General features: G+C 36.0%; 2 protein-coding genes across 4 annotated transcripts; both read left to right on the forward strand.

Annotated features, from left to right (window-relative positions):
• Positions 1 to 3,085: 3,085 nt before the first annotated feature.
• Positions 3,086 to 11,963, forward strand: LOC116165680 (glucose-6-phosphate 1-dehydrogenase-like). Of its 2 annotated transcripts, none has more exons than XM_031480329.1 (10): positions 3,086 to 3,443; positions 9,500 to 9,618; positions 9,669 to 9,815; positions 9,867 to 10,084; positions 10,135 to 10,293; positions 10,582 to 10,801; positions 10,849 to 11,065; positions 11,232 to 11,437; positions 11,483 to 11,643; positions 11,700 to 11,963. In XM_031480329.1, exons 1-10 carry the CDS (start codon positions 3,434 to 3,436, stop codon positions 11,812 to 11,814), a joined length of 1,572 nt encoding a protein of 523 aa, XP_031336189.1. In that variant the 5' UTR covers positions 3,086 to 3,433; the 3' UTR covers positions 11,815 to 11,963. The 2 variants fall into 2 exon arrangements, with proteins under 2 accessions (XP_031336189.1, XP_031336188.1); XM_031480328.1 differs by lacking the exon at positions 3,086 to 3,443 and adding an exon at positions 9,332 to 9,450.
• An 891-nt stretch (positions 11,964 to 12,854) lies between these two features.
• LOC116165686 (isocitrate dehydrogenase [NAD] subunit gamma, mitochondrial-like) lies at positions 12,855 to 20,508 on the forward strand. 2 transcript variants are annotated; one of them, XM_031480340.1, is made up of 10 exons: positions 12,855 to 13,015; positions 13,060 to 13,107; positions 13,159 to 13,224; positions 13,276 to 13,495; positions 13,542 to 13,732; positions 13,783 to 13,916; positions 18,570 to 18,801; positions 18,849 to 19,035; positions 19,082 to 19,160; positions 20,391 to 20,508. In XM_031480340.1, coding segments are annotated over exons 1-10 (1,212 nt in total). In that variant the 5' UTR covers positions 12,855 to 12,961; the 3' UTR covers positions 20,392 to 20,508. The 2 variants fall into 2 exon arrangements, with proteins under 2 accessions (XP_031336200.1, XP_031336199.1); XM_031480339.1 differs by lacking the exon at positions 20,391 to 20,508 and having other exon boundaries at positions 19,082 to 19,571.
• Positions 20,509 to 22,158: the final 1,650 nt, after the last annotated feature.

Genomic DNA, 22,158 nt, shown 5'->3' on the forward strand with positions numbered 1-22,158 from the left:
TGTAGTGTACTTAACCCCCAGGTTCTACGCTAACTTCACACTACAAGAACACGGAAATAAAATAAACCCGGCAACGTTTTAAAAAATGGCCACCCGAATGACTATTCCTTAGACTATGAAAGAAAGGGGACTGACAATATCCTATCCAGCGCAATGCTGCGCGGTGACGCCTGAGGCGGCCATATTTTCGGAGCCAAAATTTGTTTAATTTTTCATTTTCGTGATTATGCGATCCTTAAGTCTCGAAATATGCGATTAAAAACATTATTGGACAATGGTACATTGTAGTGCACGGAAGTAATAGCCAAAAAACACACGAAAGTATTTCGTTTCACAGGTATAAATTTGAGGTTAGTTTTCGGTGGAATAACAAACAAATGTGGGCTACACTTTACGATCAATATTATCACTCCTCATTCTTTCCTTCTCTAAGGACACTATTCCCTCTAAAACTAAACAAGTACCCGCTTAAATTTGAAAAGTGGCACGTGATAAAACATCTAAGGCAGGGCCTCCTTACGTTAGTTGTAGACAATGCTTTGACCTGAAGCACAGTAGGGAAGGAATTTTAAATAAAACACTGAAGTTGTGAGAAGTTTGTTTAATAATGATCGTAATTATTATGATTGTGAAAACCCGGAAATTAGTTGATGTACATTAATATAAACAAAACAAACAAAGCCAAAAGGTGTCGTACTCTCGCAAAAGTCACTGCCAAGGATAAAAAGAGTACGACGTAAGAAAAACCTTGCAGTTTGATTTAAACAGTCCAAAAGTTAATTAACAAAATATTTTGTAAAAGTTTAAGCAGTAGTTAACAAAGATAGTAAATGCATATACACAAGGATGGTTACACTCAAGGTTAAAAGCAAGTTTTTGAGGACAATGGGTCAGGTAGAAGCAGGTACCAAGATTCTGAGAAAGGGTTAAAAGTACAGGATGTGACTCATCTTTGGTGCAATAAAGTCCTTTTGTTGAAAGCAAGATGGAAAACTACATGGCCTTGTAGGCAAATTTGACTAAAAACAAAATATGTGGAAATTATTGAATCGCCACTCATTTATCACACATAGATTCTAAACTGAAGAGCTTTGATTAGCGTAATCTCGCTCCTGCAAGATGGGTAGTCCGCCCCTGGTTTCGGGGTTTCGAACCTACAGTTGGATGTCGAAGACAGTGCACGGAATTAGGTGCCCTAACACATAAATATAGACTACAGTTTCTTTTTCCACCTTCCCGAGACTGCTTCATTCACGGAGAAAATTGTTAGTAACATACAACAAGTCAGTACATACATCAAACGAATCAGCAATTTCCACATAAGTATTAAAATAAAATGAAAACTTATATGAATGTAACTTCAAAGACAAGACCAAGTAATCAACATCAATAAACATAAATTAAGCAAACATTACACCAAAAATGTAAACAATTAAAAACAATAGCATAACGGTATCACACATATGATTGCATTGCGGTTAAACAAAGTAATAAATTTCAAAAACAGAGATTCAAACACACAACAAATATAAAATGCGGCATACAAAACACAAATACGATATAAAGAAATGCAAAAATTACTACCTGCATTAAATAACACAAAATAACAACCATTTATGGAACGAAACGTTCACGACCGCCATTCGAGACAAGATCCCAAACGTAACTCCCGTTCGTGCTTATTAGGTGGCGCAAGCAGCTTTTTTTTCCCACCTAGAAATTGCATGGTTGCCAACTCTCAAATATGTATGTATCGTCGTAAGCTGTATATACAGGGTGGAACCTTTCAAACTTTTCCAATTTTCGGTTCCGGTTTCAGTTTTTTTCGGTTTGTGAGGTTTCTTGTTTGCATAAACATATTTGTTAAATTTAATTGAAACTTCTTTTTAGCTTGCGCGTTCGTTTCACCTTTCACCTCTGCCAACTTTCCTTTGCAAACTTTTTATAATTTTGTATACAAAAATATTGTTTTGAAAATATATTCAGTGTTCCATACAAAATTTCTCTCCTCTGTATAATAGGCATTTTTTATATTCGAACCAAGAAAGATTTGTCTATATTTGTTAGCTATGTTGGGTTGAGATTATTTTCAAAATTGCATAGTGATGTTTACCTCTTTTTAAACGCTTACATTTCGAACATATACTGCATCAGAGCAATTAAAATTATGTAAATTAGAAGGTGCAAAGTTTCCACGTAATATTAACATCGAAAACGGTTTTGTAATTAGTCAACACATTAAAGTCATTATTACTTACAATTAGATAGACATCTACGTTATTGATAAGATAAAAATGCTAGACACGTCTCCATTGTTTGAAAACAGTGTGATTATGTGTTGACTAATTAGAAAACCGTTTTAACTGTTAATATTAGGAGGAAACTTTGCATCTTCTAATTCACAATTTTAATTGCTCTGATGAAGGCAAAATCTATGTCTGAAATATTTTACACGATTAGCGCACTCGGTTGCGGTTGGTAAGAAACAAAAAAATGTAACCGGCTCAAAGAACCAAAGAATGTTATGCACTAGTAGCAAAACGATTAGTTTCGAAGTGGATTGTACTTATCTATATGAAAGGAAATCTTTTTCGTGCTCTTCCTAAATCCTAATGAATGCACGCAAATAAATTGTTTACTAATTACATAAAAAATATAAACTTTTCTTCGTGGAACGTACTTGTTGTATTAATTTCATGGACGAAAGGCGAAGTTAAGCGGGTAATAAGATGGTGGTGAACTTGTCCACCGAATACAAGATGAATGGACGGACTTCGACTAAATTGTAGTGGTGAACGACGACGAAATTCTTTGTTTAAATTTATTGTTGTTTGCTTTCTAAATGTTTGGCGGTCAACGCACAAACGAATTGGTGGATTTTTTGTGACTTTCTAGCACACTATGAACCCCACTCGAATCCTTTTTTTTTCGCGCATGTTTGTGGTTTGCGGGAAGGGAAAATAAGGAAAACAAAATTATCTTACAACGGACGCAACAATAAGCAAAACACACTTTCTAGTTTCTATACAGGCGACCGATTAGTACAGTAGTATAGTAAAGTTACCCTACGCAAATGTTCAAAAAAATGAATTGTTGACTCTTGTTGTTGGTGTCAGTCTGTCAGTGTACCTACTCCACTTGATAGGTTCAAAATCAAAATTTGATAACGCACAGTGTAAGGCTATAGGCAGTGAATTTTAGGCACTGATGTCGACTGATAACCGGTGCAAAATTTCGGCAAATGGGTTTGTTGGTGCGCATGAGTAGCTTATAAAATTGATAATGCACATTTGAACTCGGTTTCCGTTTGTTGTGCTTCATTTATTATTTAATAGTTATCAAAAAACCATTTATTCCGCGATAGACCTCTAGCAGTATCAAAAGTGTAGTGTTTAAACTAATTTATTTAAACTTTGTTATTAACTATAAAATAATGTCGACACGTAAGTTTATATTATATCTATTTATTTCATACCTTAAAAAAAATTTCAAAAATTGTTGAAGACAAAAGTTAGCGAATTTGCGAAAATTGACTTTTCTGAAAAATGTTCTTGTCAAATTGTATAAAGGAGAATATAGAGAAGGTCAACTGATTGAAGGTCGAACTTGAAAATGTATTTTAGAATTTATTGTGAGATAAGGAGAATGACACATTATGAACAAATCCGTAAAAAGTTATAATCTCTTCTCTTGCAACAAGTTAATTCTGCCATAAAATGGTAATTATTAACTCATCTTATTATTTGAATGAAATTTATGCATGTCATGGCCTTCTTCTACCCTTTGTCATTATTTTAATCGCTCCACGAAGCTAAGTTAGATAGCAAGTAAGTTTAACATAATTTTATGGAAAGAGGCTGAAGTCTTATGCAAACAAATTAACTAATCCTCTATAATCTGAGATTTTTCTGTTGTGACGTCTGATATGATAACTATTTATTCCTAGGCTTAGAAGTTTGTTGTTATGCCATTGTATCTTCCAATTTGAGGAGGGCACACTACTATCGCCAGTAAAACGGTCAAATAAATGTCAAGAGGGTCGTTGCTTTGGGGTTGAGGGAAACTGCCATCCATATCAATTATTCTTGATGTGCACGACCTCGGTTGCTGTTTCTTACAACTGACCTGCCAAAATAATCAAATTTGGTAATCGGCCAGCAGAGGTTTTTCCAGAACGTCTAATATGATTATAGTGATTTGGCTTCAGTGCTCTTTAGATTATAGTTTTCTACTGTAGTAATAAACGTCATATTTGTTGTCTCAAAAACAAATAGCTTTTTTTGGACACCAAACATTTGTCCGGATTTCCGGAAAATTAATTATATTTACAAACTGAACTATTCCCCTTGCTATCTTATTCAATTAAGTAGGTTTAATACCTATTAATAATCAAGGTCAAGATAGGGAATTGATTAACAAATTCCGCTCGGATAAGTTGGCGTGGGGTTACTAATGACTGTAAACACTCGTTCTGAGCAGTATATTATATGGTTTGGAGTAATTTTTTGGTTAAAATGTGTGCCATTTTGTACAATTTCCAAGTATAAAACATTCTTCCTCTGCCAATCGATTGTTCTTTTCATAACCATTTTCTTCAATTATCGACAGTTGCGTTAGACAACTATCGAACGATAGGTCTAGCTAGCTGCTAGCTAGGGTCTTAAAACTCGTTAGGACTTTCCTCGTGGTTCAATTCGCCAAAGCTACGGAAGATCAACATAAAAGTTCATATGAGCGAGTTATGTATCGGGTCTTTCGACATTTTCGTTGTATCTGTGTATTTAGAAAGGTACATTTGATGGGAATTCGTGGATGGCAAAATGGCGCGAAGGTCACTCATTTCTTTGCCGCAATTGATAATAAAAATTGAAGGGCTTCAACGCTGTATGAGCTAGGAGTTTCGAAGGCTATGACAACAAGATGAAAAATGTTGTTCCTCGAGGCATTTGTACTTCTCGTGCTTGCGTTTGCCTTGAAATTTTCTTGCGGCCCAACGGAGACGAAAGTATATACATTTTTCTATCTTCTAAATATGTGTATGATTTTCCGGAGTCCCTTTCAATTTTTCTTACTTATTCATGCGCGCGATCGTGATTTTCGTAAAAATACCACCAGTGGAGCTGTTATATACTGAGCCGAGGCTTCCTATTTTTTTTTACATTGCATCGACTAGGTTATTGTTTCAAAATTCACCTTTTTTTTGTTCTACACAATCACGAGAACAATGTTTTCTCGCAAGGCGAAATTGTTTTCAGATATTAGTCAAGGCATAGGCATTATTTGCGCAAATTTGAACATAATGAAAACATTTTAGATCAGATAGGTTAGTTGCGTAACCAAATTCGTTTCCTTAGATCGTATGTTTAGACATGTTACATGTAGGATCTAAGGTACATATTTAATATAAAAAATTTGGTACTACAGTTCAAACAAACAAAGTTCCCGCCAAAAAAACGCCTCGCAATGACGTGAGGTCACTCCTTTTACGACTTGCTATGGCTGCATGTTACTTGCGGTGAATGTGCGTGATAATGAAATTTTTTTGTGAAAGACGTATACTGCACTTGCCAACACGCTGTAATATGTCAACAAATATGGCGGCGTAAAAGGAGTGATGTCACAACCAATGATATAATGTATCGTTTCAGTCCCCACTTTAAAATGTTCTATTTCCTTGCAGTTATTGATGAAAAGCGTTATTAAATTAGGGCACTACACATTTTTTAACCTTGCTAAACACCCTAGAGAATCTCTTCTGCACGCTAGTGCAAGCCAAATAAAAAAATTTGAGTCCGCATGCGCAAAACAAATTTTTTAATCCGCATTTAGTGTTACGTTTATTCGAGGTGAGTAAGTGACTGCATACAAAACATGTAAATACCTTATTTAGACGTTACATTATTTTAGTAAAAAAATTTTTTTTCGGACTGTCGTTCAAAAAATCCAACGCGTAAATTGAGGCTAAGGTCAATGTACGGTATGGAAAAAAAAATGTTGGAACTCTAAATTTTGAAACTAACGTTAGATTTTCCTTTGTTCCAAGCGCGTATGTATCAAATTTCATTTAAATGCTTCCATAAATAAGAAAGTTGGCACTGCGCATGCGCAAAACCAAATTTTGAAACTGGCGTATGATTTTCCTTTATTTCAAGTGCCTATGTATCAAATTTCATTCAAATACTTTTATAAATAAAAAAGTTTGCAATTCGGTTTATAAATGGTCGAGGTGCAAAAAAGGCACTGGGAATTTTGGATCGATTCGACTCAACTTTGGACATTGCGTATTAGATGGCTAAAGTTATGCCCATATTGAATTTCATGCAATTCAGTTCATATAACTAATGGAGATATCAAAGCGATCGGACATTTCGATCTAACCAAAGTTATCGTTCACACGGACAGATAGAGGGACAGACAGACAACGGAACAGACGGACAGGCCAACAGACAGATGACAGACAGTAATACAAAATTATAAACGATCTCTAAGATTGTTAATAAACGGCAAAAGTGTAAAATTATGGAACATGTAAAAAACGGTTTTTTGGTTTTTTTACAATAAACGCAGAAAAAATTCCTTTCTTTGTGCAAGCCTCGACACCATAACGAACCAAATAGCGAAAAAAGTAGAACAATAGCTCTTAAGATAAAGAACTAGTAGTGTCTCAACGAACGAGCGGACGGACGGACGGACAAAGTGGGCACAATAGCGCTTTTTTTATTTTTGTGGAAATGCGCTAAATATGGATTATTTAAACATGCGCAAAACCCATTTGTGGAATCCGCATCAGTTTTGGTTTTAATCGTAATCGTATTGCGCATGCGCAAGACATAGTTTTTGATTTTTTGATGATCGGCATTAGTTTTACTTCTACTCGAGGTTCCTATACATAAAAAATTTAATTTAAGTATCTTAATAAATAAAACAGTTGCATTGCGCAAATAGAAAAGTTGAATTGCGCATGTGCGATTTTTTTTGCATTCGCATAGCTTAGCGGTTCCCAACCAAGTGGGCTTCCATAACAAACTCCCGCTCCGCCAGGACTCCCTTCAGGGCCTGTACATTGTTAAATTTGGCAATTTAAATAAAATTTTGCGTAATAAAATAAAAATTATATATTTCATAATATATTGAGAGGTTTTTGTATTTTTTAACACTAAATTGATACTAAGGTAAAAATAAATAATAATAAAAGTCTGTATGTAAATGATTGGTGGGGGAAGATTGTTAAGAGAAAACTTACTCCAGAGGTACGGGAGATCAAAAAGGTTGGGAACCGCTGGATAAGCTGCTTGAGGTTTAAGAAATATTTACTAATAACACAGAAAACAAGAATTATAAAGAAAAATAAACCTTTTTTGGAGGTTTGGGCAGTAACTTTTGGGCTCGATTGTCTACGTAACTGAAAAACAATAGGGACCTTTCTTATATCCTTAAGAACATGTTTAGCCATTTTCAAAGCGATCGGCCGTTTCAAAACAAGGGTGTCGTGCACACCGACAGACAGACGGACAGCAATATAAAATTATAAACGATTAAACGAGCACAAAAACTTTTTAAAAGTGGAAAAATTAAAAAACAAAGCTATGAGCATAAATAATGAAGTTTTGAAAATTAAATTTATAAAAACAAATACCAATTCCATATTTATGATTTATATAGAACCGAGGATAGAACATAAAACACTCAAGACATTTTCGAACTCAGTTTCATAGTAGCACAGATTTAAATCTGTGATAATAGTGTTCTTACGGTTACGTATACGCGTAACACGTGTTCTCTTACGTTTACGTTAATACGTTCATTGGGATGTTGATCGCAGACATTTGTGTCAAATCGATGTCCAAATGGTCACAAGTGTAGTAAAATTCAAAAACGGTTAAGTGTTAAATTGCAAGTTAGTGTTGAATGTTTTTAACTAGGTAAGGTATTTGTCCAACAGTAACTACCTAATTAGCAAAACTTACAATGGCAGTACGATAGGCAATGCGGTTACGTGACACTAATAAGCCCCCCAGGTACCATAATGAAATTAATAAAAATGGATAGAGGGCACCTTAATTAAGCGTGTTCGATAAACATATTTGCGGAAGAAGCCCTACATTTTCCACAATCTTAATTAGAAGTTCAATTCATTTCGTCCAAAATGAGGTTATACCAATTTTCACGATTGTTTTTCGGTTGAGCGGTAGTGGTGTACTTGCGTCTCTGTTTCACCGTGACTCCCTCAGCAACGCGCAGACGCAAGCGCTTTAATTTGAATTATCCACGTGCAAGCGTTTGTTTTGTTTATATAACCACGTTTCCTGCGGACTACGCAAAAAAAATATTCTGTGTAGTGTTACGCAAACACGTAATATTGAGCGAGAACGCAAATAAGTTAAAGAAGAGGTAAGGGTTCCGCAATGATCTTTGGTTCCACATACTAAAAATGAATATTGTTGATTGTACCTATTAATTAATTCCGCTCAGCTGTTTGCATGTTGTTTAATTTCTAATTCACAGATATGTCATCATTGGTACTGCTACGGTATGTGGAAAGACATTTACTAAACAGTGCAATCTAAGCAGACACACTAAAAATATTCACTTTTGAAGATGGCAGAGGCTATTTGTTTATTATTTACCCCTACGAGTATATTTTTTACTCGTAGATTTTTACCCCTTATCCTTACAGTCCAACTCAAATTCAAATTCTAGCGCGCTTGCGGTTGCGCAGTGCGAGGTCACTGAGGGAGTCACGGTGAACTAGACGCAAGTTGTTTTTAACCTGAGTGCCAACTTAAATTTCTTAAGAGGTACCAACTGATCTAAATTTTAAATCTAAGACTATAAAAGAAAGGGGACTGATAATATTATATATATGGATAATAAGCTATCAAGGGCAATGCTGCGCGTTGAAGCCTGAGGCGGCCATATTTTCGGAGCCAAAGTTTGTTTAATTTTTCATTTTCGTGATAATGCGAAATGTGCGATTAAAAACATTATTGGACAATGGCACATTGTAGTGCAGGGAAGTGATAGCCAAAAAACACACGAAAGTATATCGTTTCAGAGGTATAAATTATAGGTTAGTTTTCGGTGAAATAACAAACAAATGTGGGCTACACTTTACGATCATTATTATTACTCCTCACTCTTTCCTTCTCTAAGTTTTAAATACAGTAGAAGTCAGTGGAGGTACCTGTACCCTGGTACTGCCATCTGAATGTGGATTCCACAGGTAACCTTAAACCTAGTCACGTGAGCTTAGTCATAAATAAATTATTTATGATCTTAGTATACAATCACTTTACTATACATATGCCACTTCCCACAAATTAAACACATAAATAAACCACACGATAAAACACCTTCTACAAGAGACCCTCACATACTTAACTATTGACCAACTTTTTAGTTTATTTTGAAATACTATGTTAAAGAATAAGGGAATCCGTTTTGACTGTGGTAAAAAGTATCGGCAACAATTAACTGTGTGTTTACTTTGTTTTTGTAGACAATACAGAAGTATGCCTGGGCCTGATACGACAATCCTTAAAGAAGTTTACCATCGAAGAAGACGGGACTGGTTTCGATACACAACATCCTCACTCTTTCGTTATACTGGGTGCATCAGTAAGTACGTACTAAACGCTGTAACTTTACTCACTGCGAATTGTTCGTAGGGTGATTTAGCTCATAAGAAAATTTATCCGACAATATGGTGGTTGTACCGCGATAATTTATTACCAAAAAAAATTATATTTTATGGATACGCTCGTAGTAAAACTACTGTTGCCGATATTAAAGAAAAATGTGATAAGTATATGAAGGTAAGAGTAGTAAATTTGTCGTCTTTCTTTCTAATAGGTAGTCATTTTTAGGTGAAACCAAGTGAAGAGGACGCTTATTCCGAATTTTGGAAATTGAACCATTATATTGCGGGCAATTATGATTCTCGTCTGGATTTCGAAAAACTTAATCAAGAATTGTGTGCATACGAAAGCGGACAAATTGCGAATCGATTATTTTACCTGGCTTTACCTCCGTCCGTTTACGAAGTTGTTACAGTCAATATTCGTCACGCGTGCATGTCTTCTAAGTAAACGATGGTCGTGCGTATTTAATTGCTTATTAAATTTTTGTTTGTAGGGGTTGGACGAGGATAATTGTAGAGAAACCGTTCGGAAAAGACTTGGATTCTTCTCAAAAATTATCGGATCATTTAAGTTCTTTATTTACAGAACATCAGTTGTATCGAATCGATCATTATTTGGGGAAGGAAATGGTGCAGAATCTCATGACTTTAAGGTAGGTGTGAATTGAAATTAGATGTGCGCAGTGCTAATTTTCGCAGTATATTTCTTTGAAATTTTAACCATAGATACTTCTAGTAAAGACAAACATTGCATATAAGATGAAATGTGCGCATGCGCAGACTACGCAATGTTAACTTTCAGATGCTTTTAGTAAAAATCAGATTTGCGCATGCGCAGACTGCGCGATGGCAACTGTCATATTTATGAAGATATTTCTTTGAATTTCATAATTGAGAAAAACCGCGAGTTATTAAGAAATGATTTACTTACAAAACTGCAGGTTTGGAAATCGTATCTTCAATCCTACTTGGAATCGTGACAATATTGCGTCAGTCTTGATATCTTTCAAAGAGCCTTTTGGTACTGAAGGCCGTGGCGGATACTTTGATCAGTTTGGTATTATTCGTGATATTATGCAGAATCATTTACTACAGATACTTACACTTGTGGCAATGGAGAAGCCCGCTTCCGTTCAACCCGACGATATTAGAAATGAAAAGGTATTAAATCATTTTCTGGTATCATACTAATTTTTAACGAATTGAAGGTGAAGGTATTGAGATGTATTAAACCGCTACAAATGGAAAACATTGTTCTTGGGCAATATGTCGGCGATCCATCTGGTGAAGGAATGGCTAAACTGGGATATTTAGATGATACAACGGTTCCTAAAGATTCTATCACACCTACATTTGCGTTAGGTATCATCCAGATTAATAACGAGCGATGGGATGGTGTCCCTTTTATATTAAAGTGTGGAAAAGGTATGTCTTCTAACTAGAAATCGAAATGTTTATTGATTTCACTTTGTCAATTACTAAAAAGGGTGCAGGATCTAGTAAAAATAAAGGTTTTTATGTAACACCTTGTGGGACCCCTTAACATACATACAATTTTTGTGCATGACATGGTCTTAAATTGATTTTCTAGCATTAAATGAAAGAAAAGCCGAAGTTCGGGTTCAGTTCAAAGACGTTTCTGGTGATATCTTCGATGGAAAACCCCAAAGAAATGAACTTGTGATTCGAGTCCAACCCGGAGAGGCCCTTTATGTTAAATTAATGGTCAAAACTCCAGGCATGGCTTTCGATATGGAGGAAACGGAACTGGATCTGACCTACGATAAGAGATACGCGGTAAATAACAGTTTCAAGAAGTCTTAATTTATGTAATTATTTTAGAATGTGAAATTACCTGACGCCTACGAACGATTAATTTTGGACGTGTTTTGCGGGTCGCAAATGCATTTTGTAAGATCAGATGAATTAAGTGAAGCGTGGAGGATTTTTACACCAATTTTGCACAATATTGAGGAGAATAAGGTGAAACCCTTTCAATATGTGTACGTGTAATATTTCTAGTACCAACCTTATTTTTCTAATTTATACTTAATTGTAGCTATGGAAGTCGCGGTCCAATAGAGGCAGACAAATTATTATACAGTAATAATTTTCGATATACTGGTACATATCAGTGGAAACCTGAAAATAACTCGCAAAAATCTCATTTATAGTTTTAGTAGATATAATATATTAAATTATGACAAGCAATAATGTATTTTTGATAAAGGTTTTTAATTGTTTATGTTATGTTTATACGATGCAATTTTGAAGGGTGCTTGAGGTGCATAATATGTTGGTGAATAAATGCAAGTTTAATAAATCTATTTTGTAATTCTAATAGGAAGCAAATCGAACTGGGCCTTGATTCTTGAGTACATTAGAGTAGAAAGAGTAGAGTTCTACGACAGAACACATGCAGCGTTGTCAAGGTTCTCAACCAATCGCATGTTAGAATTTCGTAAACAAACGAGAACACCTTTCATTTCCCTGACAACTTTTACCTGTGTAAGATTGCAACTTTGTACTTTGTTATGGATTCAACTTTAAATGTGGCAGTATATCAGTTCTGCTCAAAACCAAACATTAACTGATTTTGTGTTGGAACACGAGGAAATGTTTGTGGGAAGATTTACAGCCACATACACAAAAGCGGCAAGTAAAAAACCAGGAAGAAGTAATAGTTTTCCTGAACAATTTTGCACATTTTTGGTCCAACAGCATGAATGGATTTTTTCTAATGTAGGTTTCTATTGCAAATTGTTCAGCTTCCTGAATATTTATGATAATCTGATCCCACAAAACTAGGTACATCCTCTAACTATCAAAGGAACACTATTAAAGTTTAGAAAAAATCTTGCCGGCCCACAGACGCTGTTTGTGATTATAGTAAAATGCGTGGTTCCCTGCTAACTCCCTACAAATTCGCAATCGAACAGTATTGATCCCCGGGGAGTCACGGAGGAGTAGAAGTAATGCCAATTGACGACAGTGAGAAAACCACGCCCACTTTCAGTAGTTCTACTTCCAGAAATTCAAGAATCGAATCGTAAAAATCAAGCAAAAAAATGTGCACAACGATAAAACAATAAAAATTAGGTGATAAAAACAATATCATTGAAATTTGAAATAAGTATTGACAATTTTAAACGTAATTCAATCTTTAGTTACTCGTGTAGTGTAAACCTTACTTTACATTTCAAATTACGGGTTATTTTTGTTCAGTGGTGGCGCGCTTGTGCAGAACATGTATTACCTAACATCCTAAATAAAAAAAACCGAAAATATTGAAATTTTAATAATAGTGTCCCTTCAAAAACTATGGCAGCCAGAATTATCACAAATTCGGGTTTACACCGTAAACTGCACGAATTTGTAAGTGTCAAAGTGGGCAATTCCCAATGTAATATTTTTTTTAGAGTTCGGGATTAGCGAAATTACCATCGGGCAATGGAATTATAAGAACAGTAAGTTGCTCGATGTTCGAGCAGTACGTGTAGCACATTATTTTGTTGTAGGCTGCGACGGCTTTGCCTATGTCTGATTTCGAAATCCAACACAAACAACCTTTGGTTAAGAAAACTGTAGGTTCAGAATGTGTGTCTGCGAGGTACATTTAATTTTATTTGATTTAGAAACCAATACCGGTGGCATTGTACGGTGGACGACATGCTGTAACAATGCTTCCTGGGGGAGGAATAGGACCTGAACTAATGGTGTACGTAAAGGAAATATTTAAATATGCTGGAGCTCCAGTCGATTTTGAAGTCGTAGAGATTGATCCCAAGTCGGATGAATCAAATGATTTAGAGTATGCGATTACATCTATAAAGCGAAATGGTGTCGCTATTAAAGGTACAGTGTAAGTGTCTGAAAACTTGTTACTTACTGGTATTTGTAGGAAATATTGAAACAAAAAGTGAAAGCACCGGTGTGCAATCTAGAAACGTAGCCATTAGAAATGAACTTGATTTATTTGTGAATGTTTTACATTGTCATTCGTATCCCGGTGTACCTGCACGACAAAAAGGCATCGATATTATAATTATTCGTCAAAATACCGAAGGCGAATACGCCATGCTCGAACATGAGGTACCTAGTACATCTCTATCTAGACATTGTAAATGTAGAATGTGTTTTAGAGTGTCGAAGGAGTCGTTGAAAGTATGAAAATAGTAACAAAATCAAATTCAGAAAGAGTGGCAAGGTTTGCGTTTGAATACGCCAAGAGGAATAACCGGAAGAAGGTTACCACAATACATAAGGCAAACATCATGTATGTATTTTTGCTGTAGGTGTGTAGGTAAATTTGTGTGCTCTTCCTGGAGCCATTTTACACATTTTAGAATTACTACCAAAACATCACTGAACATTTTCGTAAATTGCTGTTTTACACGCACAATATTGTTGGTAAAATGTTAACGAAAACTTTAAATACAAAAATATAGGTAGAATATTTGTATGAAAGTTTAAAAAGTGCGCAAATGATTTAGGTGTTCATAACCTCAAAAATTAAAAAATTTTAATTTTTGATTTAAATTATTGTATATTAAATGATAATCTACTTTTTCCCCTTTTCTTTTGTACTTACTTCTTTAGTCCATAACGTTCGTAGGAGCATTATTTCATCAGTAGGGTAGGGTACGCAACACACAATGACCATTGTCATAGACATAGTACATAGATTTAAGGCCGATTCTCATTTGCGCTGCACTCAGCTCGTCTACGCGACGCGATGCAAAGCGTCGCTAAAAAGAAACTCCTGTGAAAGGAGATAAATTATCCGTTTCTTGGTTCTTTTCACGAACCACATTTCCAGAAGAACAATTTGCCAGAAACCTCGGACGAGCCTAGCGGAAAATTTCCACAGAATTGGCAATTCTCGTGCTGCATATTCATGTGCGAGCGTATGTGATTCAGCCGGATGGGTAAATACATCCCATTAATTTTGTCTTATGGTGCTTCTAATGTTTCACCACCCTATATGTTTTGTAGCACAATCCTAAAAATTGCGCAACCCCTTAAAAATTTAACTCCCGACCTAAACTTGGAAGAAACCACCCTAACAACCAAAATCGCGCCTACACCCATGTGTCCTTTTTACTCTAGGGAACCGTACGGGTACGTTCATAACGGCGCACCACATCTAGCACCTTACATAATCTTGCACATAGCATTGCCCCCTACTTTTATTCCATACGAGTTCTTCTGACACTGCAAACAAAAAACGCAAATGCAATTTTTTACCAATTTTGTTGACTAGTTAGCATTGTTGTTATGCAGTTTTCCGGTAAAAGTATGCAACCTGTATCTGAAGCTAAGACTGTTCCATCCCTATGCCAACACGGGCAGTCAAAAACGCGTGCTCGACGTCGTCCCGCTCCTGGGGAGCAAAACCGACAGTTTGGGTTTCCGCTTTTTGTATTGCGAGTAAGACTAAACTGCCTAAAAGTGTCATAAATCGGGAAAGAAGTCATCTTCATTCCAGCGCTGGGGTTGTGGTTGACTGACTGTTTTTTAGTCGCATTTTACGACATTACACGTGTAAATACATACAGAAGAATATACTTCTAACTAAAAACAAAAAAAATCAAATTAAAAAAAATACCCACCCAATTCTCCCTTTGCGGGTTTCTGCACTTTCTTTTGCCTACGATTTTAAACGGAGAGTTTTTTTCTTTGACATACTCCGCTCACGTCGCCGTATTTTTGAAATAGCGTGAGATCGGGGGGGGGGGGTTTGAACCCGCGTCTTCATTATCTATAGGCGACGACCTTGCCGCTGCGCTACGCACGTGCTTTTAAATATTAAATACCGCTTATAAAGCGACAAGCTAATATGTATAATTAAAAATCTTAAATTCATTTGTTGTCTGTCTGTCCGTGTGCACGATGACTTTGCGTAGAAACGTCTGATCGCTTTGAAAATTGATACACATGTACTTCAGGATATATGAAAGATCGCTATTTTTTTCGGCTACGTCGACCAACGGGTCAAAAAGTTACAGCCCAAAACTGCCCAAACCTCCAAGAAGGGTTTCTTTTATATAACTCTTGTTACAAAGAACATATGGATGTCCGGTTTGCTGTATTAGTAAATATTCTTTAAACCTCAGGCAACTATGCAGATGCAAAAAGCATTGCGCATGCGCATCGTCCGCGAGTCATTACGGTTGAGCAGCCTCGTTTGTGTAGGGTATATTGGTTTTGTTTTGTTCATCATTTTTCCATGCAAGGTTAAGTGGTAAAGCAGACGGCAGATTTTTTTTCTGTCGCCTTGTAAACATGTTTGATTTATTATTTTATTAGTTCCTTTTTTTTTAAATAAAGTCACTGTTATTGTTATTATTAAATTCGCAATGTAATCATTAACATGTTGTCCTCTGTACAGGGGGGCCAACTAAGAATACGAGGTACTATATCTGAGAACCTATCCAGGGGTGGATGGGGCCGGCGGGATACTGGGAACTTTCCCGGTGGGCCGGTAGGATCCATGAGCACTTTGTGGCTGGCAGCATCACAAATGAAAACAGAGATAAAGCCAGGCTATGCTGCCACAAGTAATTAATTAATTAATATTAGAAGGTGACGGTGTAAATAAAAAGTGATCAAAGTCCTTCCATCAATAAGATCTTGTTGAAAGCTACCACATTCCCTTTGTCGGTACCCACCTCCGACGCCCCGTTCACCCGCAATTCGTATTTTGGTGGATTTTGCTAAAAACCCTCCACAAAATAGTACTCAATTTTAGGGGTACTTCTCATAGCTCCGGTTTCTATTGGCGACACGAGAAAAAGAGACCGCAATTCGAGCACTTAAGAAACTGTTAGGTGCGCACAATCGGACCAAAACTGTAGAAGAAGAAGGAAAAATCACCACGTTAGTACAACACGCTTCGGGATGGCTCCCAGATGTCGCCAACCGCATCATGTAGTAACTTGTTAATTACACGACACCCGCAGCACTCCTTGTCTTCCTCCAAGTGTTTTTCTACAGACTCGCATTTGCTGCCAGCCAGCTAGCCAGCTGGCTCAAGATTAAAAGCTACCTTTGACACAAATTTGCAAAGATGCGCTAAAAATGAAATAATGATATTTAAATGAGTAAAAATTGGATGAATATTGAGAATTTCTATGTTAAGGCTTTCTTTCCATTTTAAATTCACATAATTTCCCTGATATTAAAAATGAAGTATTGCCTAATAATCTACTGGAAAAACGTTGGGAAAAATGCCAGACCTGTTCGATTACGAGAAGACATTTTAAGATCCTGTCGGGGGCAACCACAATTGAGATTTCTTGAAAAAAAAAATATATAAAAATTGTCGACCGCCCGCCGCATTGCTTCCGAACGATGCAGATGAAAAACAAAATGGAGATGATTTCTCTAAAAATGCCGTTTGGGGTAGTTGTCAAAACTGTTTTAGATGCTGTATAGTGCGATTACCAGTAGAATTTATATCATGAAACATTATAGCGAATGTTCCAGAAATTCCGAGGCGCCATGAGAGAAGATGAATCGGCGATAAAGAGCGAAGACAGATGTGACGCAATCTTTCCGGGAAATACGACGTGTTCGTTAGAGAACATTCTAGAATACTCGGGAGCCTTCCAGAATGAACGGTGTTTGCCATATAAGCAAATCGAAGTGCATTTCAATCAGTGTCAATTTCAACGCCGAAGTAATGAATAGTTCGCGCTTATAATTACTGTTATAAATTAATCCATTTTAAGACTTGTACATTAATTAATTGATTCGTATTCTTTCGCAATTCTGAAATGTATAATTCCGATTAAGGAACAGATTGTGTAACAATAATCTAGAAGGGAATCTAGGGAAATAATTATCAACAATCAGTGTTAGAAAAATCATAAATGTTTGCATTTAGGGCGCATTGAGTACCTCCTCCCCCACCCGCTAAGTGGGTCCATAGTCAAGTATATTTCACGGACCGGTTTATGGTTTCCCATCCACCCTTGAACCTATCCATCGTAGAGGCTTGCGGTAAAAAAGTTATTACTAAAACGGCCACGAGAAAAACTTGGAAAATATTTTTAAGTTTCTGAAATGGTCGCTGGAGGGCGTAACTACAATCTGGAATTTAAAAAAGTGATGTTTCTGTGAATTACGATATTTTAACCTAACAAAAAAATGTCTGGTCTTTGAAGTCGACGATAATCTGAACCTTTTTTGTTTGACAATTTTTGCTGTATCTCTAAAAATGAAGTGGTGGGGGTATTCAAAGGTTTCCGTAAATAACACCCTGTATCTTCCAAACGGCTAAGCCGATTTAAACAAACTCAGGTTAGTTCAAAAGAGCTATTCTTCAGCTACAAATATAATATTTGAAGTTTTGTTAGTTTCACATATCACCGCTCGAGGGCTTTTTTTGACATTCCGACAGAAATGGTTAATTTTCTCAAGAAAATTAAATGCATTGGTTCGATTTTTTTTTCATGAAACAATAGCTAAATGATGCCTAAACAAGCTCGCGAAAACTGCATGTTGTTCTTTACGGAAACCTTTGAATACCCCCCACCACTTCATTTTTAGAGATACAGCAAAAATTGTCAATCAAAAAAGTTTCAGATCATCGTCGACTTCAAAGACCGGGCATTTTTTTGTTAGGTTAATATAGCGGAATTCACAGAAACATCACTTTTTTAGATTCCAGATTGCAGTTACGCCCCCTAGCGGCCATTTCAGAAACTTAAAAATATTTTCCAGGTTTTTCTCGTGGCCGTTTTAGTAATAACTTTTTTTACCGCAAGCCTCTACAATGGACAGGTTCCCAGATACAGTACCTCGCATTCTTATTTGGCCACCCTGTACACAAACATTTTTGCTGCACATACTCCCTATCGCTTTAAATACAATAATAAAACTCACAAGCCCGATGAACAGTATTAGTAACAATTTTTTTACTAAGGAAACTTTCCGACGGATTATTCTTGGAAACATCACAAAAAGTCGCCAAAGACTACCCTGAGATCGAACACAACGACATGATCATCGACAATTGCTGTATGCAGTTAGTATCGAGACCGCATCAATTCGATGTGATGATCATGACGAATTTATATGGAACGATCGTTTCTAATGTTGTATGCGGCTTAGTCGGAGGTGCTGGATTACTATCCGGTAAAAACTATGGCGATCATGTGAGTTTGCCATTGGTATGTAAACGAGGGTAACGTTTTACTTGCAGTACGCTATCTTCGAACCTGGCACACGTAATACCGGTACGGCGATTGCTGGAAAAAATATAGCGAATCCGATCGCAATGATTAGCGCTAGCATTGACATGTTAGATCATTTAGGTCACAAACAACATTCTCAAGTGATTTCTGATGCAGTACGTAAAGTGATATGCGAAGATAAACTACACACACCAGGTACGTGATGCTTGCGTTTGGGAACTGTGATCTCATTTCGTTTCAGATTTGGGCGGTTCAGCTAGTAGTACCGAGATAGTTCAGAGAATAATCGATTATATTCTTCAAACAGATACAAGAGCTTGGTAATTAATTTGATTGCATGACTGATTACTAACAAATGCGAATTTACAAATAACGTGCTACCTTTTATTTATTACTAACTGCGAATTGATTTAGCATTTCAATTGACTACAGATATAAATAACAAATTTTCGATACAATTCTCAAAATTCATTGTAAGTTTGGATTTGTGTTGTAAAAATGGGCATGGATAATGCCCTATTTATTTGCAAATGTTAGCTAAAGCTGGCAGTTGTCCTAGTCAGTTTAGAACCTGGGGAATTATTAGATATGTACCTATTTTCAGTATTGATTAGGTTAAAGTAACGGGTTAAGTTATTTGGGCTGTAGTTAATTTCTAGATGTGTTGGTCTGCAAAAGAATGTAACAATGTGTTTGTTTGTGTCTACAATATATACTGCTTATTATCTGCATTAATGCTGTTGTCCATAATAGCGACTGACTCTGGCCTTACGACGCCAGGTATAATTTGTTTTTAGCTTACCATGTGATGTTGAGTGACCCACACTAAAGCATCACATTTTAACTACTTTGGAGATGGAAAATGCTATTTGGTAGCAGGAGCTATTAGGAAATGTGTGATGAATTTTTATTAAACAGACAGGTGGAAACCTAAATATGTTTCGCAATTCAGTTTGCACCCTTCTGTTTTATAATTACTGATTTTGACAGCTGGAGTATAATCGGCTTGCCTTTGTTTTATGGTTGAATGCATATGGGCTGTGAAAATTGTATTGTCCTTCAGGGAACTGGTGAAGAGTTGCATCCATAAAGAAGAAACGTGGGTAGCTATGAAAAATGTGGATTGCGTGAACATGTACCATACTCTCAATTTTGAAATTTCACAAACCTTCACGTTATCACAACACATCCCCTATCACACATTTTCCTACACCTGCTTTGGTGTAATCTAAACGATAATAAATTGAAACATGTTCATGCAACAAAATATTTTGTAGTTACTAGAGACTTATAGGTATGAGGTCTCTACATAACACCACTTTCTGTGTCTAGGAGGAAAATGTGGTCCGTATTAAAAGGTGTTGGCTAAGCTTGCAATGCTCGTTCTGCACCTTGCACAACGCATTTATTTTTGTTTTGCTCAGAACTTACAACTAACCCCGCGTGTATGGCGATGCATTTTTTTAGACAAGGTCTTACCAGAGTAGCCACTCTTCTAAGATCTTAAATGATAGTAAATGTTGATCTGATTTAAATTTATTTATTTACAGAGCTTAAATACCACCTCTTGGGATGTATAGTTTCATGTTTCAATAAGTTAATATATATTTATTACGTTATGTAAATAATAAAGTTTTGTGTATCATAAATAAAAATTTTAATAATCCAGCACTGACTATCAATGTGAACATTGACAAAAATACTTTTCTTTGAAAAAGAAGACGGTTCATGTGGACAAAATACTCTATAAATGTTCCCTTCCTTCCACAGGTTGTGGATGTCGTAAAGAAACCTTGTGATATGGTACAAAAAACTAAGAAAATATCTAAAATACAACAAGAGGACTGCAACTTCACAACTCCTTTTACTCTTTGTCATTTTTCTGTTCTTGTCTGTCTTTCAGACGTGTCCTGTACGCCCCCTTTTCTGTTCATGCTTCTGTTTCTCAAATTTACGATTATTTTTTCCAATTTCTTCTCAAATTCTTAACTTGCAAAATGATAAATTGTCTGTACCTAAAAAACATCAAAGTGGGCATGGCTCTACTACGGCATCGGCTACGATTAACGCAACGCGAAAAAGCAGGTGAAAATGGAACCAAAGTAGATCATCACAGAAACAAAAGAGTTAATTAGATCGCCCTCTCTTTCTCGTATTGCTAAGACACATAGGGCTGCAGTTCGCACAAGATAAGAAAAGAAAAGTCGAAACTGTATTAGGTGCTTTCTCTATGGTATAAACGGCTAATAGAATGATTAATAGCAAACCAAGTTACACTAGACAACTCTCGATCACATAAATACATTCTTCATCAAATAATATAAAAGTATAACCACCTGTACATCATAACAAAGCAACATGATTCAGTTATAGATACGGTACACAAAATAATTTGGAGCATGTTATGTTTCAATAAACAGATGCCAAAATCAAAATGTACACTAAACAAATTGTAACACGAAATTTAAGAGCGCGCCGACGGAGTGGTGGGGATCAAAGTAGGAACCGATCGCTAAGAATATGCCTTTGAATTTTTCCACAATTTTTAAAAACCATTTGTTGTATCAGCCTAAGTCCTGTTTATATAAATCAGCAAGCCGTACAGAGAATCTTCAAATTAGAGCACCCCCGGTCTCGTATAACTAAGATGCAAAAGCTGTAAGACTCGCACGAGAGGAAAGTAATAGATACAGCGAAGGATCGGAATGTATTAGGCGCTTCCTTCACAAAACAGTTAAATCGAATCATGCAGAGCAACATCACACGGAAAATGTGTATATGCTAATATGTTAGCGAAGTTAAAGTAGGTACGTGTAAAACAAATGCAAAGTTTTAAACGCGCTAATTAAAGATTTGATGAATAGTTACAAAACCAGGATTGAAATGTACGCTTGTTCTAAAAATTATAATTTAATTTGAAATGATAGAAAAGATAAAGTTACGTTTTTTCAAACTTTTGTGATGACGGCTAGATATAACACATCACGAAATTTTTTCCAGGAGAATGTACATTTCTTAAAAATTTAAAATCATCGCACCTCTGATTCAGATCATGTTATCGGAAATATATCTTAAAAAATCTAAATTTCATATATTAAAAATCTTGCATTCATCTACGAACCTTCGTAGCAATAGCAAAAGTAGATGTTTGGTGTTTGTAAATCTCTGGTCATGTCTAAGCAAAATTCTCCATTTTAATCGCATATACTACCATATATATTTTGAGGTTATACCTATTGTTAGATGTCATTGGTGCGAATTTAAATAAGTGACCGACGATAGCGGAAAAATACAATTTACAAGAATAGTGATACTTCG

The sequence above is a fragment of the Photinus pyralis genome, unplaced genomic scaffold (genome assembly GCF_008802855.1).
Source record: "Photinus pyralis isolate 1611_PpyrPB1 unplaced genomic scaffold, Ppyr1.3 Ppyr1.4_LG3a, whole genome shotgun sequence".
Lineage (NCBI taxonomy): Eukaryota > Metazoa > Arthropoda > Insecta > Coleoptera > Lampyridae > Photinus > Photinus pyralis.